This window comes from Rhamphochromis sp. 'chilingali', assembly GCF_963969265.1.
Source record: "Rhamphochromis sp. 'chilingali' genome assembly, chromosome: 8".
NCBI lineage: Eukaryota > Metazoa > Chordata > Actinopteri > Cichliformes > Cichlidae > Rhamphochromis > Rhamphochromis sp. 'chilingali'.
In genome coordinates, this window is record NC_137935.1 from 32,460,377 (window position 1) to 32,483,318 (window position 22,942).

The 22,942-nt window shown below is 40.9% G+C and overlaps 3 protein-coding genes across 3 annotated transcripts; 1 reads left to right on the forward strand and 2 right to left on the reverse strand.

Moving 5' to 3' along the window:
* The first annotated feature begins 516 nt into the window (after nt 1-516).
* On the forward strand, nt 517-6,395 carry mrps22 (mitochondrial ribosomal protein S22). The gene is made up of 8 exons (XM_080888757.1): nt 517-657; nt 1,012-1,169; nt 1,274-1,438; nt 2,846-2,989; nt 4,809-4,892; nt 5,119-5,264; nt 5,385-5,493; nt 6,016-6,395. The coding sequence occupies exons 1-8, from the start codon at nt 531-533 to the stop codon at nt 6,106-6,108; spliced, it is 1,026 nt and encodes a 341-aa protein (XP_080744883.1). The 5' UTR covers nt 517-530; the 3' UTR covers nt 6,109-6,395.
* A 135-nt stretch (nt 6,396-6,530) lies between these two features.
* On the reverse strand, nt 6,531-17,825 carry LOC308400786 (coatomer subunit beta'-like). The gene is made up of 22 exons (XM_080888756.1): nt 17,756-17,825; nt 17,149-17,286; nt 16,895-16,981; nt 16,576-16,702; nt 16,136-16,284; nt 15,685-15,831; nt 14,134-14,233; nt 13,908-14,050; nt 13,533-13,732; nt 13,157-13,267; nt 11,905-11,993; nt 11,696-11,802; nt 11,447-11,590; nt 11,187-11,317; nt 10,794-11,001; nt 10,359-10,469; nt 9,768-9,982; nt 9,563-9,655; nt 9,137-9,317; nt 8,908-8,979; nt 7,436-8,407; nt 6,531-7,355 (listed from the first exon to the last, which is right to left on the reverse strand). The coding sequence occupies exons 1-22, from the start codon at nt 17,756-17,758 to the stop codon at nt 7,272-7,274; spliced, it is 3,612 nt and encodes a 1,203-aa protein (XP_080744882.1). The 5' UTR covers nt 17,759-17,825; the 3' UTR covers nt 6,531-7,271.
* Nucleotides 17,826-18,555: 730 nt separating this feature from the next.
* On the reverse strand, nt 18,556-20,847 carry LOC308401228 (retinol-binding protein 2-like). Its single transcript, XM_080889363.1, has 4 exons — nt 20,728-20,847; nt 19,481-19,659; nt 19,274-19,375; nt 18,556-19,014 (listed from the first exon to the last, which is right to left on the reverse strand). The coding sequence occupies exons 1-4, from the start codon at nt 20,798-20,800 to the stop codon at nt 18,961-18,963; spliced, it is 408 nt and encodes a 135-aa protein (XP_080745489.1). The 5' UTR covers nt 20,801-20,847; the 3' UTR covers nt 18,556-18,960.
* Between the last annotated feature and the right edge of the window lie 2,095 nt (nt 20,848-22,942).

A 22,942-nucleotide genomic window follows, 5' to 3' on the forward strand; every position in this document is an offset into this window, starting at 1 on the left:
ATCCGCACAAGAGGAACAAAAAACAAGAAAAAAAAGGTCTTTGAAAATCTGATACAATGGTACGACATTTTTGAAAATGAATTATTTTCCAGTGCCCACACTAAGGTCACAAGTGAACGCTTTCATAAGGGACTAATCGCATGTGGCAGCACAGTGCCACCTGGTGGATATTTTCACTGAGATTATCTTTTAATGGAATTAACTTTTTTAATATTCTACAATGAAGTTTTGTTGTAGACAAGTTCTAAATATCAATACATTACCAAAAAAATGAAGTACCCAAAAACAACAAATTAAAAAAGCTTCTCTTTTTTTTTTAAACAGCCACAGTTTAACACTCGAAAGAAAAAATAGTTTTAAATTGCTTAATTATTATTAATTTAAACTGCGCAAGCTATGAGAAAGCAACAAACAAATACAGGTGATTTTATTTTATTTTTCGTAGCGTTGTGTAAACATACTACATATCCCATGATCACTTGGGGGCGAGGGTTGAAAGGTCCTGTCGCACAGATGAGGTAATAACAAAGATGGCGGCCCTCGGTACTGCACGGTGCTTGTTGCGGAGCTGCTCTGGGGTGAAAAATGTGCAAAGCAGCAAACAGATACTGATGAGGTCTGGCGCGAGGACTTTTTGTAGTGAAACGCAAGATAAAGGTGCGTTTTATTGCTGGTAACATGACTGCAGCTCAGGCTTCTTCTTCGCTGTAACGCTGACCTTGTAGCTCGTTGGGCTCAGCAGTTGGGGTGCCGGTGACAAACGCTCACGGACGCTTTATTGTCGCTCTGCCTTTCGGCACCTATGTGCAGCATGTAAAGGCTTAGCTTCTTTTACAAGCCGCTGTATTTGGAGGTGTTGGCCAGTATAGTCGATGCTTGCTAATCCCAATGAATGATGCTATACAAGCTAACTTCGTCTGGAAAGTAAACAATCTACAGTTAAACATAACTGTCACCAAGCCAGACTTTGTAAATTATTTAACTCATTAACTAGTATGTCTTTCTCTGCAGCTGCTACAGACCATGCAAAGCCCCAATTCACCGATTCAGCTGTACAGGACATCCTCACCAGGATTACAGGCCTGGACCTGCAGAAAGTGTACCGACCAATTAAGCAGGAGCTGAAGCCACCCACGTATAAACTCATGACGGATGAACAGCTGGAACAGGTGCCCTGTTGAAGTGTTACAGAGTCCACCCCTTTTGATCGCATACATTCTTACATATGTTGGTGTTGCTTTTGTTTCATCCAATCCTTTTTTTGTGATTCTAGGCAGTCGAGTTAGCCAAAGAGCGAGCTAAAAAGCTGCTGCAGATGCCCCTTGTGTTACAAGAGAGGAAGCCCATCAGCGATGTGCTCTGTGAGGATAAGATCCTGGATGGCATGGACACAGCTAAATACGCCTTTACAGACATCACCTATAATATTCCACACAGGGTACACACATCTTGCTGTGTGTGTGTGTGTGTGTGTGTGTGTGTGTGTGTGTGTGTGTGTGTGTGTGTGCTTAAGTGGGTATTAGTTGGCTTCCACAAGTCGATCAGCCGCAGTCCTGGCAGAGCAGTAGTTACCCTTCCACATATCCAACGTGCGACTCTCGTATAGGATGCTCCGTTTTATTTGCTTTAAGCTACATTTGCATCATATCTGCAAGTGACTTTGCAATCCACTTCCACCCCAGCTCATCTTTTCATGCTGCTTCTCATTTAGTCACCATCACTATTGCTTTTATTGGTACCTGCTCTGTGCCAGACTGCCATATATAAAATACAGGCTTTTTATTATAGGGGTCCTGACTGACGTGAGCTTCCATAATATATACATCTCTATGCCCCTAATTAGAGCAGGGTGATATGACCAAAAATATTTATCACAATATACATTTGAAAATGTGCAATAATGATATAATTGACACTAGACAAAATACTTTACAACTCCACAACTTTATTAGTGCAAATAAAAAAACATCAATGTATTTTCACTTAAACAAGCAGCTGTTTTTTATGTGCATTAAAGTTTAACAGTGCAAATTCCTCGCTGACAGTTTAACCAAAAGGCATTTCCAGTGGAAATTAGCTGACATATCCTCAGCATAATCATGTATAATATCCACAAAACTTAAAAAGAGGTTATACACACACAATACGGTAATATTATGTTGAAGCACAGTACGTATCACTCCGCGAGGCTCCTGCCTACGATAGCCATAATGCTCCGACAATCCATCCAACGGTGTGGGTTCGTAGCTTAGCAAAGTCGTACTAAAACATTTGACCGATGTTCGAGCGCCGTGTACCACATAAAATCGTTTCAAGGTCAGTAAACACAACCAGAATTCATACATAAGGCACACGGGATTATAAGGGGCACTGTCGACTTTCAGAAAAAGCAAAGGATTGATTTTAAGTGTGCCGTATTTTCCAAAAAACAAGGTAATAACGGCGGCCCGCTAGCATGCTCTACCAAAAATAGTGCTTTGTTGTGTATCTGACGGACGAAAGCTAAACCAGTTCCACATCACTGAAGTTGCAGCATTTTTACAAACAAATTCTGGTTCATTCGTTTCATTCAACAACCCGCTTTCGCCCTTCTTATTCTCCGTCACTGCCATGCTTTTTCCGCCATATGAAAACAAAGGCACTGCGCATGTGCGTTTCACCCATATTCTATCGCGATATTTCATTTTCTTATCGTTGCCCAACATTATACCGGTATTACCGTGAACGGTATGATATGGCCCAGCCCTACCCCTAATTGCCTAAAACTCACCAATTTGATTTAGCTTTGGATTCAAGAATGTTACTAAAATATACCATATATATATTCTGTATGTCTTTTCAACAGGAGAGATTCATAGTTGTACGGGAACCTAATGGAATCCTTAGGAAGGCCACTTGGGAAGAGAGAGACCGACTTATCCAGGTCTACTTCCCTAAGGAGGGACGCAAGCTCACTGCACCACTTCTGTTCAAAGAGGAGAACCTCAAGGTAGGACCTAAGAATTCTCCTACCTCTCTTTCTTTTTAAATGATATTCCATAAAACTCCTTCGATGCATCTTTTACAGAGCTCAGGTTTTATAAGCGGCAGCAGCCTTCTGTAGACAAAGGCTTCATTTTATGCCCATGAGTTGTTCCCTTTTATTTTTTATTGGTCGCAGTGAAAACATCATGTGCTGAAAGTGTTACACTAGAGTGTGGTGCTGGCCAACAGCAGATACTTGGCCTTGAACTGCTGTAGTTAATATGTTTAATAATGGTTGCCTTCCATTTATGTCTGCCTGTTCCAGCGTCGTTTTATTCTGCATGCTGGGCTCATCGTCACAGTTTGCTGAACACTATTAGCCATTATTGTGATTTGTTGGATCTGTGATTTATTTATTTATTTTATTTATTTATTTTCCCCCAGTATGTAGCTCATGTTTGCTCTGATATAAAATGTGTTGATGTAATCTACTTTACTTTTTAAAGTTGTTTTTTTATTTACACACAGTCAGCATAATCCTTGTTTACACTGATGTTCTATTAACAGGGCTAACAAGGGAAAACTCTTGTTTGGACCCCATTTTCCAAACTTCATGTATTTCAGAATATTGCTGCTTGTATAGCATTACCGTGGATACATTGTATCCATACATGGGCACCAAATTTTAGTTTATTATTTAAATTGCAGATACAAATTAACTTTTAAGTACCAGAATGGTAAAATCAGTTCCTTTTGTAGTCCACCAGAGGGTGCTGTGGGGTTTTCCTAGCCAGGTCAGCTATGATGATTGTCAGCATGCAGGAGGAACGTTCATTAAACAAATGGGCATCAGAGAAAGAAATGAGAAAAGCACCATCTGCATTAAGATGAAAAATATGTTTGTTTGTTTTTTACTTTTGTAACAAGCCCGGGATAAAGGTGCAGTATGCAAGTGAAATACTCTGAGAATGTTACAAACGTGAGGAGTTGTCTCATGCACCGCTATCCTGAAATACCTCATGTTAAATCAGATCAGTCAAAAAACAACTAACACTTGACCTACTTATCACGATTCAATTCAGTAAAACTTTTTTGATCCCGAAAGTTGGCCTGGAATGAAATGAGAAACCTACCTCACAGTTAACGGTGAGCTAAGAGAATAGGGTACATGCTGAAGCCACTGGAATGAGATATGTGACACTGTCACAGTGTTTTATCACAGATGCAGCCCTGTCTAGGCTGTACAGAGGAGTGAACTGTAAGGCCGAGGAAAGTTAGTGTAGAACACAAAGGGTTACATTAAGTCGCAGGCAGTGGAGTCATATGTGATTAATATGGCTCATTTTGTCTCAGAGGAGCGGTGACTGCTGTCTCATATTCTAAATGTATGTAATGGTTCACACATTTGCATTCAGTTGTTTGACTAGAATGTGATACAAACAGTTTGACAGGTGGGTGCTGCATTTACGACAGGTTTTAATGACAATGTCGGTCCACCTGTGTGCCTAACAATAAAAGTCATTCAAGTGGAAGAGACTGAAAACCTTGTCAACATTTGTTTTAATTAATAAGATTAAGTTTATCACTGGAGGCCATAATTTGCAGATAAATCGCAGTATATGTTATTGCAGAACTCAGCATATCACAAAATGTTTAAAATCACAAAATATCACGAGTGAAGTGTTGTGATAATATCATGATCTACACATTATTCTGTCCATTTAAAAAACGGCTATTAACCATGACTGACAACTGATCATCACCTCATGTTGTTCATTGTCATTGTGTCTGGAGGGTTTTCCTCAGTACACTGTTACCCACTTAAACCTCTTTCTCTTCATTAGTTGGTGTTTTCCCAGGACCGCCATGAGGATGTGTTGGACTTGTGCCTCGTCCAGTTTGAACCAGACTCTTCAGAATACATCAAGGTAAAATACCAGTGACCTTGTGGTATTTTGACCTCATCGTTGGCTGCACTGAGATCTGTAAACTCTATCTAGAACTTGTTATGCTGTGAAATTTTCTGTCTTTTTATATGTTCTCTGCTTCATTTGATATGAAGTGAAAAAATGTGCATAATGAGTGTTGTGCTGATTAATTACAAATGAGCTAAATCATCAAGGTCTGTATTCATTTAATGTGTTTTGTGTCTAGGTACACACAGCCACATATGAGGACTTGGACAAGCATGGCAAATATGATCTGCTGCGGTCCACCAGACACTTCGGAGGCATGGCCTGGTACCTAGTCAGTGTTCGTAGGGTGGATGGGCTCATAGTGGACATGCTAAAAAGAGAGCTGTGAGTTTTTTTTTAAGCATTTGCATTATTTTAGAATTGAGTTACATTGAGTATGTACTCATTGTACCTGCTGGCAAAAGCTCTGATCTGAGCCTTCAGTGTGTGTGTTGGTGTTTCCAGGCTCCAGGATGCTGTAAGCCTCGTGTCTCTGTTCCACATGGTCCACCCCCACAGTGAGTCAGCCCGGGAAGCTGCCAGCCAACAGGCCACAGGCACCGACCTGCTTAAGGTAGTTGAACTGTGACAAACAGTGTGCCGATTTGTATCTCTGTTTGGCACTTGAGTTCATTTGAAGTCTGTTTAACGTATTGCTATTTGATCTAGTTTATATAAATGGTATTCCTGGATGTTCAAGGCGAATCAGGAGTCAGTATAGCTGTTAAGAGGTCAAATCTAGGCTGTTTCCTGCATTAGACGTTTGGGTTTTTACTCTAAAGTGGGAATAGAGGGACCAGGTCCAGGATACATCAGGTCTTATTTGTTCTCACAGGCCTTCAGCCTTGAAGTAAGGGGGAGAGACACTGAGAATGACAACCATTTAATGTGAAAGGTTAGCGGCAGGAGGTGTGGGTGTGTGTCTGTCTTCTACATTCAAGGCCTCTCATTTAGTCACAGTTGATTTCGAAACCCAATCTTAGCTGTGTTTACTACGTCCAGTAATAATACTATTAATACTGTGATTGCACTTTGACTGCACTTTAGTGTAATTGATCTCTTTTCTTTTTCTATTTACTCACGTGTGCCCCTTCAGATCTATGCCCAGAGGGACTCCCAAAGGTCGGGCTACATCGAGCTGGCTCTGCAGGCCTATGAACAGACTGCTGTTGAGGGCTCTGCTTCATGATTGGTCCATACCTCAATAGAGAAATGCTATACAGAACGTCTGGAAATCCTGCCTCTCATGTATAAAATATGACAGTTTGTTGTTTTTGTGTTGGGCCAAGAGTAAAATATGCTTCTCCAAAGGAAACCTTTTCACATCACAACCAACAATTTGAAGAGTTGGCTGCAACGTCTTGTGAGATACTTTAAGATGTTTGTTTGTTATGCGGAGAAATTGTCAGTGTGGTTCTTTGAATCAAGCTTCATGTCTGCTTATATCATGTACATAAAATAAATACAGCCTTTGTACTTGAGTGTCATGTTATTGGAATTATATTAGAGACTGTGGAAGCTCCTTTAATTTACTCGCCAAGAAAACAGTCACAGTAGCATGCAGTTTTTATTTCAAACAAAGGAAGCAGAAAACCATGTTAAACACACTAACAACAGCAACATTTTGTATGTTTTTGATCATTTAATAAGCTTAGAAATAAAATTATGACTTTATCATTTAAGACAATGCATAAAGTGGAATGGCATGCGGAACATTTAACTCACATTGAACCGGTGCAATGGTAATTTGGAGTCTGATAAAATGCTGTGATGCTTGTGGGAGAGGTATTGCGATTCTTTCCTATGAAGGCTATGTTTCTGTCAGCAAGTAAAGCGTGAAGCACTTAGATTTGAGACACAGCAAACCCCAAAGTATTTATTTAAAGATACAAACCATTTAAAATAAAATCATAAAGGCACGCTAGCAACAATGAAGAAATGCCTATTTGTCTGTCAGTACATTTTTGGCTTTAATACACTGCATATGCAGATAGTGTTAAAATACAGCCTGGTCTCATCAGAGTTGTGGCTGGAAACCAGCAAAACAGCTCTGTCCCACTGAAGCATAGACGGGCTTCCTAAGGGTTTTCACGGTGTCTGGCATCGTGCATCGAGAGCAGATACTTTGGGATTTGTGGGCTGCAAGGTAGGTGGGTTGGGCTTATTCCATTGTGTTCAATTAGTCTGGGATCTGGGCAGTTGGGAGGCTGTTTTTTGTCGTGTTTGGATAAGGGTTTAGGCCAGAACTAAGAACGCAAAATGCCTAATAATATTCACTTCAGTCTTAATTGTTTTGATTTATGAAACTCGCATCACTGAACAGAAAAAAAATGGCTTGTGAAAGGCTAGTTTCTATTCACCCAGGAACTCTTCATCTAGGTTGACATCTGTGGTGTCAATATCCTCCAGGTCAAAGTTGTCCAGATCATCCAGAGCCTACAGGTGTAAGGCAAAACGATTCTGGATTTAACATTCATAGCAATATTAGTGTAACAAACTTATAAACCTTTGTTTACCTCATCATTTGCCTCGAGGTCCTCTGGCAGTACCTCAGGTCTTTCAGGACCTTCCTCTTCTGCTGCATGGCCTTCTGCATGAGCTACAGTGAGGGCTAAAACCTCTGGCTCAGCCTTGTGAATAACAGGAGGCTTTACTGGAAGTTCTCCAGTTTGTTTCTCTTGTTCTCGTTCTTGTGCTGGGACAGGCTTCAGTACTGGCGCTGCATCTTCAAGCAAGTCTAGCAGAGGATCCAGGGTCAGCTCCGGTAAAATCTGGACAGCTGCGTCCAGCGCTGGAACATCTGCGGTTTCAAAAGAGATGAGCTCCTCCACTGCTGTGTGTGAAGGTGCTGTTTCTGGAACAAGTTCGCACGTAACAGGAGTCTCTTCTGTTTCTGCTGCTCCACCCATTGAACCTGGAACTTCTGAGGCGATCCCATCTTTTTCCAGATCTTGATGAATGATCATTTCCCCAGGTGCTATAGGCTCGGACGTAACTTCATTATCGACCGTCAGACCAGCGCTAACCAGGACATCCTCAGCTGCTAATGCCTCATTTGGCGCTTCTTGTGTTGTTAGAGTGGTTTCTGTTTCAGAAGCACAAACAGCAGGTGGAGCTTCAGTTTCTGAAGATAATTCCTGAACGTCTTTCTTCATACATGACCTGACATCTTCCACAGGACTGAGCTGTACCATCTCGGCCTCCTCATCAGGCATCCTGGTGATTTCCTCTACAGAGACTAGAGTGTCTGCTTTAGTGCCCACCTCCACTGCTTTAAACTCGCCTGATTCTGACACTGCTTGTTCTTCTGTAGCAGCAGTAGGAAAAGGGTCTGCTCCTCTCAGGACAGATTCTACTTCACTTGCTGAAACGGGATCAGTCGACTCTTGTTTTACTGAAGTGTCCTCCTCCACTACTGCAACTTTTGAATATTTACTTTCTGTTACTGCTGGCACACTGGTGGCCTCACTAATGCTCTCTGCCCCTTGCTTTAAAGAAAACACAGAACGATCAAATTCAGAAAAGGAGTTGCAGTGTTTGCTCAACCGCTGGCTTTAATTATCTGTTTAAGTTATATCTTTTTTAAAATTTGGATACTACATTTAAGTTTTACAGAAGGAGCAACACTGTTCTCTTTCATGCACCATGTGCCAGACGTGGTGCATGAAAGAGAACAGTCAAGTGTGAAAGGAGCTGAATCAGTGGTAAATTTGAATGGGTTTTTTTCGCTTCTCACAGTGAACCATTACAAATCTTTACAAATCTTTTTCATTTTTGTTATCATCCATTAGCTTATATTGTTACCCTAAAAACACATATTAGGTTAGGATATTACACTGTAGTCAAGATACCATGGAAGGAAATTAAAAAAGACTGGTATGCTGCTGTGACATTTAGAGTAGCTTAGGCACTTATTGACACACAGGAGCAGCCTGTTTGACTGCACTGACTGAATGAGCATGTGTAGAGATGAAGACTGTGCTCTCACCTCTGAGTCAGTGATTTCTCCTTTAGGTCTAAAACCTGCTGATTCCTCCAGAAGACTGCGCTCTTCATTTGGCTAAAGAACCAAAGAAATGGGAAAAGTGGGATCTCAGACTCTTAACTTATGTTCAAAGTATGAACAGCTATAGTCCAACGAGCTTTGCAGAAAATGCAAAAAATCTTAGATGCTGATTTAACTTTGAAAATACAGTTCGACTGACTCTCGCACTGACCGTAATGAGAGGGTATTCTGAAGCAGGTCTGACCCCGACATGAGTCTCCTTCAGGTACTGCTCAGCCAGCAGGGCTTGCTGGAAGCCAGGGAACAGGTTGGTGTACTGGCTGGGGTCAGCCAGAGCATCTGCTGCCTTCTGGTTGACCTTGGAAAGACTCTCCTTCCAGAGTTTCACCACCCTGAAGGAAGAGAGGCACACACATCGCCACAGTGATGCATAATATATTATAGAAATTCTAATTAATAAGAAAGAACATTTTTCTAAAAACTCTGATTCAGACTAGTAATTATTTCAACAGCTGGGAGGAAAACAGGCACACCAAGTGATACATGCAGAGGTTCTTCAGGACACAAACAGATAGGCCCACAGGCAAAGAGTGTTACACTTGGACATATGTTAGGTATTCATTAGAAGCAGCATTACCTTGAGACATGGCTGGGCACATATGTTCTTGCCAGGAATGCAGCTTCTGGCAGTCGATCTGTTTTGATCAAAAGGTCCAGACATTTGTCCACTCTGAGCAAGTACAAAAAAACAAAGATGGTGGTGACAGAAAAAAAGAATAAAGTTTAAACACATAAGTCAGTTTAAAAACCTCCTTTGTGCTCTTTACCCCTGACGCACTAACCTCCCCTGCAGGAAGTAGGTGAGGAAGGCCACGTTGGTCTTCCCATCTCTCTCTGCCCCCTCAGCCAGTTGGCCCACCATGTCAACGTTGCCTGAAGTGGTGGCCAGAAGCAATAATCCCCCATAATCCTGAGCTTGGTGGAGACACTCCTGAGCCAAGCTAAACTGGCACTTTGTAGTTGCAAGCTCTGCCAGCTGCTTCCATTTTTGTTCTGACTGACTCGGCCCCCGCGAGCAGAGGTGCCAAAGAGACAGGAGAGCGGATTATCTCAGGACGAAAGGCATGAACCTAGACAACAAAACACTGTAAAGCGGTTACTAAATAAGGGACACCGGGTCTGTGACTCACACTCTCAGGCTTGTATAGGGGAAATAACTGATTCTGCGCACATTATGCATCAAATTACACAGCTGTTGATTAAAAAACAAAACCAATAATCATTGATTTATTTATGTGAATATACACCACACAACTATTCCACTCTGTAGCTTTAGCTAACTTTAGCATTTAGCTCAGAGTAGCACAGTGTCTAAAGACATCCTTACATAGCCGCTAACATTTAGTAGCTATAGAAATTGTCCAGGCTCTCACCTCCACTTTCAGGGCCAGTTGATAGGCTGTCTTGAGCTCTCCCAGCTGCAGAGCAAGTTCAAACTTATGCTCTGGGTCATTGGACACAGCGAGGGCCTGCTGCCTAAAGCCCTACACAGCACAAAATAACAATGTCATTAGTCTATATTCTGTATATTATCCTTTCTCACTCGTTGTGATGGCCAGCAGTAGAGGCTAGATATATGAAGCAATATGAATAGGGGAAAAGTGACTGCGTGAGAAGCCAAAACCCTTGCATGATAAATATGTTTTATAAGAAACACACAGAAATTCTGCCCAGAGGTATCACACCATCTGGCTGCCTCATGTTCTGTAAATTATGCATTCGTCCAAGTCCTGAATTTTTACTCAGCCAAAGGAGCAAGAGAAGCACAAAGATGGATTTTCAAGGTAAAAGCTGGCATGCAAACATACCTGTTTCTCCAAGAAGCGGGCTACACGGGTCTGCTGCTTCTTGGGAATCGTGGGTAGAACCTTGTCAGCAGTGCTGAAGTCCTTCCTCATGACAGCTGTCTGATATTCTAGCACAGAAAGCAGCAGCGAATAGCTGATAACGTTCAGCTCCTTGTCTCCGAGGTAGAGACGGTCATCCTTCGGGATGTAGCCCAGCAGATACATCGTCCTACACCAAAGAAAGACTGTCTGTAGTTTTGAATTTACTGGATAGCAAGTGGAAATAAAACGTGAAATAAGACACTAAATGGATTCATAGCCATACAACAGATTTTGCAGCATTACAGGAACATTTATGAATATGCCAAGGAAAAAAAAACCAATGGATTTGCAGATACATATTTGTGAGTTTACCTGTCCATGTGAGCAATGGTGATTATCTCTCCTCCTACATAATAGCTGAGTCTGTTAACAGAGCTGGTGTAGATGAAGCAGTCTCCCACCCAAACCCCTGTCTTTACCACCTCTTGGACCTCCCCCAGCACCTGACCAGCAGGAAAAAGAGGACAGACATAAAAGAGATTGAAAAATGATCTAAAAAGGTAACAGAATTCTTCTAAGACGTCAAATTTTTACTTAAATAGTCTAGACAATTAACCATGTGAGTCTCTGACCTCAAAGGCAGCCTCTATCCCATCTTCTGTCACCCCTTCTTTAGACTCCTGGGCTGTGGACACTCGCTCTGGTAGGTAGCGCAGCACGAAAAAAGACTCATCTGTAGCGATACAGACGAGCTCCCCAGAGTCAGACCACAAGACCTAAAGACACAATTAAAAAAAAAAAAACAACTCTTATTAGAAAGCCACAGTAGTAAATTTAGTATCGATTTAAGCTGATAAAGTGCTCATTGGATTATAGCTGACATGTTTAGGCTGGATCTCAATACGCCGGATCAATTCAGAGCTCTCCCAGTCGTAAAAGGCCAGGCCGCTGTTTGACCTCACTCCTAGTAGGAAGCCACCAAAGATGCCTGTAGGGATGCAGGATAGTAATACATAGGCACAGATACTCACACATATGCTCTCAAAAATATATTCAACAAATTCAAACAAAAACGTGACATGAAACTCACCTTCAGCTCCAAATTCGGGTTTGAATGTCTTCTTCTCTTTGAAGTTCTTAAATATTTTGACCACACTGTTGCTTTCTCTGACTGCATACCTATAACAATATTTATAATAATAATAATGATAATGTACCAGACCACAGGGGACTTACAGTAAGGCTAATCAGTCCTTTGACCATTTTCACGAGTACATATTTTGGGTTTATGTTGACAGTTCGATGAGCAAGTTTAAATCCTGTTTTTTAAAAAAATCACTCTCCATATAATCATTAGTTATTATTAATCTCTGGCTCTTCTTCACAGCATGTTTTTGTCCTCTCTCTCTCTCTTTATCCCCAAACAGTCTCAGCAGATGGCTGCCGCTCCCTGATTGTCCGGGTTTCTTCCTGTTAAAAGGGAGTATTTCCTTACGATTGTTGCCAAGTGCTTTACTCGCTGGGGGGTTGTCTGATAACTGGACTTTTTGCTGTATTGCTGTAGGGCCTTACAATAACAAAAGAGCCTTAAGGCTACTGCGATTTAGCAAATAAAACTAAATTGAACTGATTTGAAATTGGACGATGTGTAAAATGTAAAAAAAAAAAAAAAGAGAGCAAGAACACTTTGCAAATCATATGAATGCTATGTTCATTTGCAAAAAGTACAAGGCAACATATCAGGGTTTAAATCAAGGAAGTCTGATTTTATCTTAAGGTTAAATTCATTTGATGTTACTATTACCCCTGAGTTACATTACATTAAGAATATTCTGTGATTTTTTTTTTTTTTGGGGGGGGGGGGGGGGGGGGGGGGGGGACTGATGATGTAGATTTTTGAAAGCCAAATATATTTCAATTCTTGATGTAAAATATAGATATTTAGCTGCTCAACAGAGCCTCCTTTTTCATATTTCTTATTTCAAAATGAGCCAAATGGTTTTAATGGGCGATAGTTCTATCTTGCAAACAGGCCCATTTACACACCTAGACTCTTTTACTATCAAGCAACACTTCTGTAAATAGATTAAGATTTGCACTGCTGAAACAAGCTAGGTCTTCCCTAAAAATGAACTCAGTCCTCAGACCTTTTTTGGAAATTGGGCTGTACCACTCACCCTATAAAACTGCAACTTTTTACAGTGTTTACTGTTTCCAGTATTTACTCTGAGCTAATCAGCCTCTGCATATTTAGCATACGTGTGATATTGGTTTTCTTATCTAAGTCAGCACAAAGTACATTTTCTAAAATGCTGAGCCTTAATGTAAAGGTAAAGACTTACTGTGAAGAGTCATGTGCCCAGATAAACTCCAGAGCAGAGCCGAAGCTCTTGTTCCTCAAAGCCATGGCAGTATAGATGATATACTCCCCATCCCCACACACCACTACAAATCTGTCAGTGTGCAAATATACAAATTACACACATGATTATCAAATTATACTTTAAGATTTTTACCCCAAAGACTCCGTGAGCACGCAGGCTGCCACTATCTTACCTGCACTGAAACAATCATAGGCATTACACAATCACACTGCAGTTAGACATAAATCCAGTTCAAGTCTAATTTACACTTTAATAACGGTCATATTTTGGTTAGAGGAAAAAGAAAGATTAGTCAAAACCTCATGCTGTTTCCACCCAAAGCCTGGCGCTTTACCTCCCATTAGGGCTGTGTCTGATTGTCTGGGGGTAAATCTCACAGCTTCCCAGGTCTTTCACACTCAGAGGGAGCCTCTCTCCATCCCTTATCTCAGTCTCTGTCAGTGCCTTTAGGTTGGCCTGCTGCACTTCAGAGTGACGAGCCCAGATGACCTTCCCGCTAGAGTCCATGGACATGACGGGCTCCACTCGACCAATCTGAAACAAAGAGGGAGTGGATGAAGAAGGATTAAGAATAATAAAGGGAAACAAGAGAGAAAGGTATATGAAGAAATGGAGGACGGAGATGTTACATCATCAGCTGAATCTTAACCACGCCACTACTTAAAAAGTCTATTCAGAAAATCTGTGAGAAAACTACAAATATAACTACCTTGATGATGATGCTGCCTTCATCAAAGCCTATAGCCACACTGTTGGAGCCGGGCTGGCCACATATGCACCACACCCGCTCCATGCCATAGTTGAGTGTGTTTTCCAGCCGGTAGGTGTTGGAGTGCCACACACGAACAGTGCCTATGGAAAGGACAAAAGGTCAAACTTTAAGCAAGATGCCGTGCCCATTTGGGAGCAGAAACATGTACCAATGTTTGACCCACCATCTTCAGCGCCTGTGAGAATGATTGGCAGCTGCGGATGGAAGCTGACGCAGGTCACATTCTGAGCGTGACCTTCCAGAGTCTGAACACACGTTTTGTTCTAGGGAGATAAAGCACACACTGTTTCTTGTTCTTTTCACATGTGGTAAGTTTTTTATATGAATGCACATGAACGTGTGTGAATTGACTATATCAACGCTGAAGGACAACGACTTTGCATATAATGGCTATATAACACCTTCTTACGTTTACTTCTACTACAGATGCACCTCTTACTGTTGCAAAATTAAATGGGAACAGCAGAAATAGAAATGGTTACATAGATATGGTTTTGCTTTCCATTCATAATAACCATATGAGTTATTTAACTGTCCTGATTTAGCTGTATTTAGAATAAAAGGTGTTTATCTTTAAGCCTTTTTCTTATTTTGCTTTTTAGCATGTACAGTGTACATACATAAATTGTACCAGATATAGAAAAAAATCTAATACAAAGGCCCCTAATGTCCAAAGTAATAATGATAGCACTTAATTGTGTCTAGTTTTTAGCTAATGAGAATCACTATCAACAGTCCCAAAGAAAACAAACACTTCATCAGGGCAAGGAAATTTCAGCTATGGGTACCAATGTTGGCTACAGTTTAAGGCAGACCTGAGAGTCTTTCAGTTACGTCTTCAGACTATATTTGCAATCTGTGCTTCACACTCTGATGCACACACACACCTCAGCCGCCTTAACTGAAAGCAGCTTTGCCCAAATGTTGTAGATGGAAACCAAAGATGAAAGACTCCTTGAGTTGAAGCTGTCATTAACCTTGAGTCAGCACTACATGTTTTTCATATTTTTACACACTCTGGTAGATTGTGGATACTTTTATACAGTGCAGCAACATCACCGCTGGCTCAGAGAGCTAACTTCAAATATGAAACTATCAAAAGACTTGATAGTGCTTGATTATCTATTTTGGAGTGGTGATGAGAGTTTGGCCTTTTGTCCATCATTTTCCATGTTTGCTTTTATAGACGAAAGAGGAGTTACACTGATGCAGGAAAGATAACAGTGTTACCATTTGAGTGACCGTGTTTTTTATAGTGTTGATAATCAGACCATCCAAAAATCTCTGCATTACATTTTTTTGTTGAGTGAAATTCTAATATTTTATTTATATATTAGCCCTAATTAGCAGGTAGCTGTGTCTGTGTCATGCACTATGTACAGTGTTTGGATACTCCTTGCTAACCAAGCTAGTTACTGTTAGCGGATGAGTTAGACATGAAACTTTTCATCCACAAATCAAATCAAATCAAATCAAATACAAATGATCAAACTGAAGGCTTGAAAATAACAGTGGGTAATATGTCCATCTTTTATATACAGGTTATGGTGGAAATATTTTCTTAATACTGTAGTGTGTTGTTATTGTATTTATTGTTTTTGTGTACCTCTTTGCATGTTTTGTATAATAGATGTCACATAATTATGGCAATAAACTGTTTTGATCCTAGGGTGCAGAAAGGAAGAAAAAAGCAGTCTAGTGTGTTTGTGATAACCTGATAATCCCAGATCTTGACCAGGCGATCATCAGCCCCTGATATGAGGTACGGCTTGTCTCCGCCACTGTTGTAATCAATACAATTCACTCCCTTCTCATGGCCCTCCAGAGTAAAGTTGGGAGTCTTGGAGCCCAGCTGCCACACCTACAGTACAACAATTGAGTTGTTTATCACTGAGCAACTGAATAATGTCAGCAAATTACTGCTCCTGTCTCACTTAAATTGTATTGTTAGCAGTAGTGTTTCTCAAAATGAAGACCACCAATCCCCCTTTTCTTCCTCCTGTAGAGAAACTACACCTGTGTGTTCCTCCTTTTTGTCTCCTTTAACTTCATTTAAACTGAAAAACACTTTCATTTCTTCATGGCTTACAGCGGTCTTCCTTGCCTGTTCTCACAATTACTTTCCTGTATTCGCTAGGTGTGCTTGTGTGTGCGTATGTGTATACCTTAATAGTCCTGTCCAGAGAGGCACTGGCAAACTGGTTGGTATCTCTGGGGTTGATGACAATCTGCATGACATAGTGAGTGTGTCCCTCAAACACCTGACTGCACAACCACTTTCTGTCCCAGTCCCACAGCTTGATCAACATGTCATCTAAAAACACGGAAACACGAGAAACGTAATTTCAATTCAATTTTATTTACACACCGTAGCACCACATCACAAAAAAAAAGCCAGACACGGAAAGGCCATCCAACTGCTGTGATCGGTTGGGGTGAGGGAAAAGGCAAGGAGAGAAGAGCGTAGAGAGGCAGTAAACAAGAAGCAGGAAAAAACATGATGATGATGATTACAGCTTGCAAAGTTTAAAAAGTTACATGCATGAGGTCATTTTATATGAGAGCATTTGTGTTTATGTGAGTATGTGCGGTGGCAGTTTCCTACCACTGCTGGTGAGGATGTATGGCTGTGTGGGGTGGACAACGATGCATCGGATGTAGTCAGAGTGAGCCTCAAACAAGTGAACTCTCTCCAGCGTGTTGTAGTTAAACACTCGGACCTGCATGTCATCCTGCAGACAGTCAAAGAGATTTGAATTTCTCTGCCAATTAGAAACGGGTCATCTACCAAAGCCAACATTACACACAACAGACTCATTCTTTTTAACCTTAAAACTGTCACATTTGTATTGGTATTTGCACAAAAAACATACAGTAAAAATAAAAGATTTGAATCAGCAGTGCACATGAATTCAAATACTTACGGCTCCAGTGATGACCCAGTGTTTCCTGGCTATGAACTTGGCCACTCTTACAGGCAGATCACACAGCTCGAATGTTTTCACTATCGTCTACACACAGAAAAAAGCCCCATGCTGTCAGACTACATCACCATTAAAGACATCAAAAGCACAGATGAAGGAAGATGAAAAGATTGGTTATTTCATGTAACCACTTAACGAGCGATTAGGGGGGAGATCAAACGGCTTTGTACAAATGTGCAGAGATGGATGGTGACCTGTGTTTCATGGTTCCAGACCACCACGGTGCCGCTGTAGAGGCTGACCACCATCCACGGCTCAGTGGGATGCAGGTCCGCACTCTTCACCCGGTCTGACCGAGCTGTCAGCTTCCGCTTGATGTCCAGTCTCAGAGGCTGTGGAATAAGAGTGAAAAGACAAAGAGATAATAACGCTGCAAAAATATGTTAAAGTAAGCTTTAATCATCCAATTTTGTCAGTAATCAGCGTGTCTCAGCTGCGGTTTGATTTCAGTTTTTGGCTACCTTGAGGGTGGGGTTGTGTCTGTTGATACTTCCCATACCAGATTTTATATGCATGCCTGCTCCATAACAACAAGTCCTTTCAAGTCTTTGCATAACTCTGCTTATTTAGTATTACGAATGCATGTTCAAAATATCCAACAACCAAAGGACAAAAGTGTTTTTTTCAGCCTTTTCATTGTCTCATTTTGAGAGTTTAAGACATACAAAGTTATTCCAAGTTATTATGTCACAATTATTATGTCGCTGACAAACACCCTTAAAAAAACTGCAAACGAAATAACTATAATTTTTTTCTTAAAGAATAGTCACATAAACAGTTTAGTGTTTCAGTTGTACCTACCATGGCTGCACATCGGTGAGTCTCTGCGGTGCTGTCCACTGTAAATACGGGCCTCACTGCTGCCTGCCTGTGGAGCTCAGCGGAGGAAGTTTCTGTAAGAAAGTTCGAGGAGCTTCAAAAACTACCTCCGGTACAGATTTTCCAAAATAAGCCTGAACGCCCAACTTTCAACAGCGTTATAAAGCCGAATATAGAACCACAAGGCTCAGTATAAACACCCGTCTTGTAGATTTTGCTAGCTTTAAAGGCGTTTGTGCAAATAAGTGACTAGTATTTCTTCAATAACAAGATGCTAGCTCTGCATGTTCACACTTAGGAAAGCTAAGCTAGCAGTTGTTCTGCACATATAAATATGGTTAAGAAAATACCATTTTATAACAGGTTTTCTCGTTGTCAGAGCTACACAATAGCTGTGAATATTTTTTTTTAACTATTAGGTATAGTAATTAATGCAACACTAAATATATAAAGGTTGATATTTCAACAAGTTACAGTGGGCTATACGGGATAGACTGTATCCCGTTTTACAGTATGTATGCAGGTTTATATATGTGCTGCTTCCTGTTTTTTGGGGGTGAGCACCATTTCAAACACATTTCTCAGCAACAGCATAAATCTTTTCTTGTGAAGACAGAAATTTCCAGCCTGTATATCTCAGCCGCTGTGTGATTTACACAGCTTCCTCCAACGTGGATTCTTGCGCATTTCCTGTAGAGGCAACACACGGCATCACTTGTACACTTTTACCTCCGCATTTGGTTCTCAATAATTTCCAAGCAAATTATTATTTTGGTCTTTTATTTACGTTTGTCTGACAGAAGAACTGATGAACGTTATTTTCTGACGCATTCCTTTATTCATTCTGGCGTGTATAATTAGTATTTCTCTGTTTATAGTTTAGACATCAGACATTATTACATACATTACTTACATATCAGAGAAACCTTTAATTATAAAAGTTAATTTTAATGTATAAAACATACACTCTTTATGTGTTTAAAAGCCTGTACTTTTTAATCCAGTGCTGGATTTATGAGCAAGGTTGGACTTCACTTTTTGTATGCATTTAATAAACAAAATATATCATATCAAAATCACAGTAAATTAGAAAAGTTGTGTGACATCAGTTTATTGCAGCTCTCCATAATCACATTTAAAAAAAAGACACAGCAGACGGTTTTGTGCAGTTGAACTTCATTCCCATGTTATTTCGCCTTCTTAAATACTTGGTGGCAGATTTTGTCGAGAACGTGGATTTCCTAGAAGAGAGGGTACAGACCTTCAGACTTAAAGTCCAACATGGTGCAACACATGTCTGTCTAGATTACACAACAAGGCTGAGCCCGCATGTGTGTTGTTTTTTTTTTTAGATAGTGATTCATTATCTTTGTTATGACATTTAACTGACTTAATGGATAAGATTCCAATAAGTAAGTTTAACTGCTTTTGAAAGATTCAAAACACAAGAACATCTAAATATATGGTGGAAATTTCCCAGCATGTCACATTTTTTCTTACCAGGTGTAGTAGGTCTCCCTCAATCCAGTGTCTCCAGCCACGATTTTCTTTCTCCCCCTTCTGAACACACACCAGCTTATCCCCATCCCAGGTAACTAGTGTCTGTTACACCACAATATAGGACAAAGACATAGCGCTTAATGCATCACTGGTTCAACACAAGGTGCACTTGTTAAAGGTTCTAGGAGTAAACAAATTCAGTCCTACCTTGACCTTTCGGCTGTCCAGTCCCTTTGTGTACTCCTCAAACTCCTCACCCACGGTGAAGTTGACTTCGTAGTTTCGGAAGGTGCTGAGGGTCTTCGTTTCAAACTTGTCTCCATTCTGGACTATCACTTTCGTCTGATGCAGGTGGACGGCGATCTTCCTGGTGGCAAAGTCAATGTCTGCAAGCATGCAGGGATGCAAAAAGTGAACGCAGTGTCAGCTGAGGCATCAACTCTTTGTGGGTCTGTGAAGAATATTCTGTCCTGTCTTTGTGTGTGCGTGCACACACCCAAAGCACACATCCAACAGAAATACACACAACACCACAGGCCACTTATTATGATTCCTCTCCTGCCGTTCCTTTTGACAGTTTTGTTTACCCTTTAAAAATGACCTTGCTCCCAGTCAGAAGAGGCCTAAATGAGTTTTCCATCCTGCTCAGTTTGGGCTCTGCCAAAGAGAACCACCCATCCTGACCGTTTAGATATTCATATCCCATTTGCCCTAAAGTGAAAATTCAATTTCTTCCCATCACTCTTACAGATGAGGTCCCTATATTTACCCATCTAAATGATATTTTTGACCCATTTCCATAAGGATGTCATTTTCCCATCCGCTGGATGGAAATGAGGCGGAGGCATTGAGGATTTCCTGGATTTCGTGTGAGCCAAGTGTACTGAGGGTTGTTTTATGAATTGCAGGTAGAGTCGTGAATAATGAAAGTGTTTCTGGGCCTGATCAACGACACGCCAAAAAAAAAAAAAAAAAAAGGAAGGAGAGCCTTTTTTCCCCCTCCTTTTTAAAAAATTGACGAGCTGGCTGATCCAGGGTCGGAATCTGTCTTCCATTTCTGCGGATCGTGGAGGATGAAAATGCAGAAAGGAGTGAATCAATATTTATTTGGCGTCGTAACAGATGGCAACCGCTCACAGAGTGGAGGTTAACTCGGCCTGACAGCAGCTCAATGAGGAAATGAAGCAGTGCCATAGCACTCTTCTTTTTTTTCCCTTCCTCTTTCCACTGTCTTCATCTGTCTCTCACGCTGCTGCTCTCTCATCTTTTCTGTCACACACATGCTAGATTTCATGCCCAGACCTTCCTGTCTATTTGGCTGCTTTTAATTACAGCACTGTAACTGAGCTACAGTAAGCTACAGTGTGTGTTTTTGGGTTGGTTTTTTAAAGAAAGTTGTCAAGCCAAATTGTCTCGTTCTATGCCGTATCAGATGTTGCATGAGCGTGACTTACCGAGGGCTTTCATGATGTCCTCAAAGTTGTCATTGCTCACCATCTCCCAACGTCCATTGTAATCTGCAGGCATGTTTGACTGGTGTGCGTTTGAAGGCAGGAGTTTACTGTAACGTGTGTTTGTTAAGCAGAGAGAGAGAGGCAGTGCGACGCCCAGCCCTTTATATATACTGTGTTTGTTCCTGTGTGTGTGTGTGTGTGTGTGTGAAAGTGCTTGAGTGTGCATGTGTGTGTGTGTTCACACTTATACCACTATGTGAGGACTATGCTTGTGGGAACCAACATTTCCCACAAGCTTGAGGGTCAAAATGTGGTTTTAGTGTCAGGGTTACAGTTAGGTTATGGTTAGGTTTAGGCTGAGGTTTGGGGTTAGGCATTCATTTTTGATGGTTAGGGTTAGGATGAGCGGCTAAGGAAAGCATTATGTCAATTAGATGTCCTCACTAAGGCATAAAAGGGAAGCATGTGTGTGCGTCTGTGTGCATGTGTGTGTGGACCAAAGGACAGGGTCATTGTTTGTCCTTTCAGTGAGTGTGTGTGTGTGTATGTATGCAGAATAAGCTTAGGTTTGCATTTTTTGCATTGTAAACACACTCATGTGGGTTTGTGTGTAATGTTGTGATATAAAATCTCATATTACCTACAGCTGAGAGTAGACTTTGTGCATGCTTCGAGTTCCGAGCATCACACTGATGCACTGTAAAGAGTCTCCTGCACTTGTTCCAATCTCCATTTCCAACTTCCGCAATCACTCATTCTAATGTGCTGGAGTGGAGATGAGCTGTAGTGGAGCATGGAGATGTGTGCTGATTACCTTAGGGATAGGTTTGGGAGTTTTAGCAGTGGAGACATTCTTTTCTCTCTTTTTTTTTTAACTTCAAAGGAAGAAATTCTGTTGACTCAAACACAGACTTTTTTTTCTTTATTGGCAAATCGTTTGATAAGATAAGACACTCAGGCCTCAGTCAGCTGGAGTTACTTTATCAGCAATTGAGTGTGAGTGTGTGCTCACATTTTTACAACACAGTCTTTCTCTGTGTTAATGTCTGAGCTGCTTAGTTCGGGTTAATGAAAAGTTTCTGGTTGGTTTATGTGTGCGGGGGTTTCGGCATTGGATCACAGTTCCTTATTTGTGTTTAAGAATTCTGAAAGCTGCCATCTAATCCAGTCCTCTTCCATGTCTGTTCATTGAATCAGATACCCCAGCAGAGACTGTGTCCGACACAGAGTCAATATGACTCACTCTCTGGATCTCTTTCAGAAGCTGCAGTGATTTTCATAAAATATTGTGCTGTTGTCACATGGTTTCACAACGGCAGCGGTACCGCGCGCTCACGCTCGCATTTAATTCATCTACGGCTCAAAGATGATGTTGTATGTGGAGGGCCAAAGGTGATGTTGGAGCAGAAGCTCTGATAAACCTCATAATTTATCAGAGCTGATAATAACCTAACCACAGCAACACTTACATTTAACACAGAGAGAAGAACAGATCGCAATGTCCAACTGCACTCTTTGCTTCATCTCACTGCATTTCAGCTGTCTAGTGTAATCATTGACAGACTCTGCCTGCAGTCTGTTTAGTTTGTGTTCTCCTTACACTATGCATGATTCTATGCATAATACATATGCAGTAGAGAATTAGTAAGACTAAGTAATACTAGTAAGACTAATACACTGATTGCCGAAATAAGAATCAGAGAAGAATCCTTCTACACTGTCTCACCTACTGCTGAAATTTTTACATAATACATATTTAAAAATGGGTCTGACCCCAGGCTCACCAAATCTGCTTTGAGGCAAATCTGGGTGTGTTTTGGGATTTTGTATCAACCATAAAATTAAAGCAAACAAAACTGGTTCTTTTACAGTGCTGCATATCTAACATTCACACTCTAATGAATGCATCAGGAGCAACTCTGGATTCGGTATCTTGCTCAAGGGTACACTCAAAAAAATGAAATTGGGTGGTTGTTACATGCATAAGATCCAAACTTGTAATTTGAACTAAATAATTCCATGTTTTTATGGTGAACGTAATTAAATCATGTAGCATCTGCATGAAATTCAGCAACTTAATTAAGTAAGAGTGGCTGGATCCAGGCAATTAACCGCTCTTACTAGATTGTATGATGTCATCTCAACAAGAACAAATTGCCAATTGTCCCACTGCCAAAGCGTACTAACATTAGCAGCCTCAACGACTACTGACCAG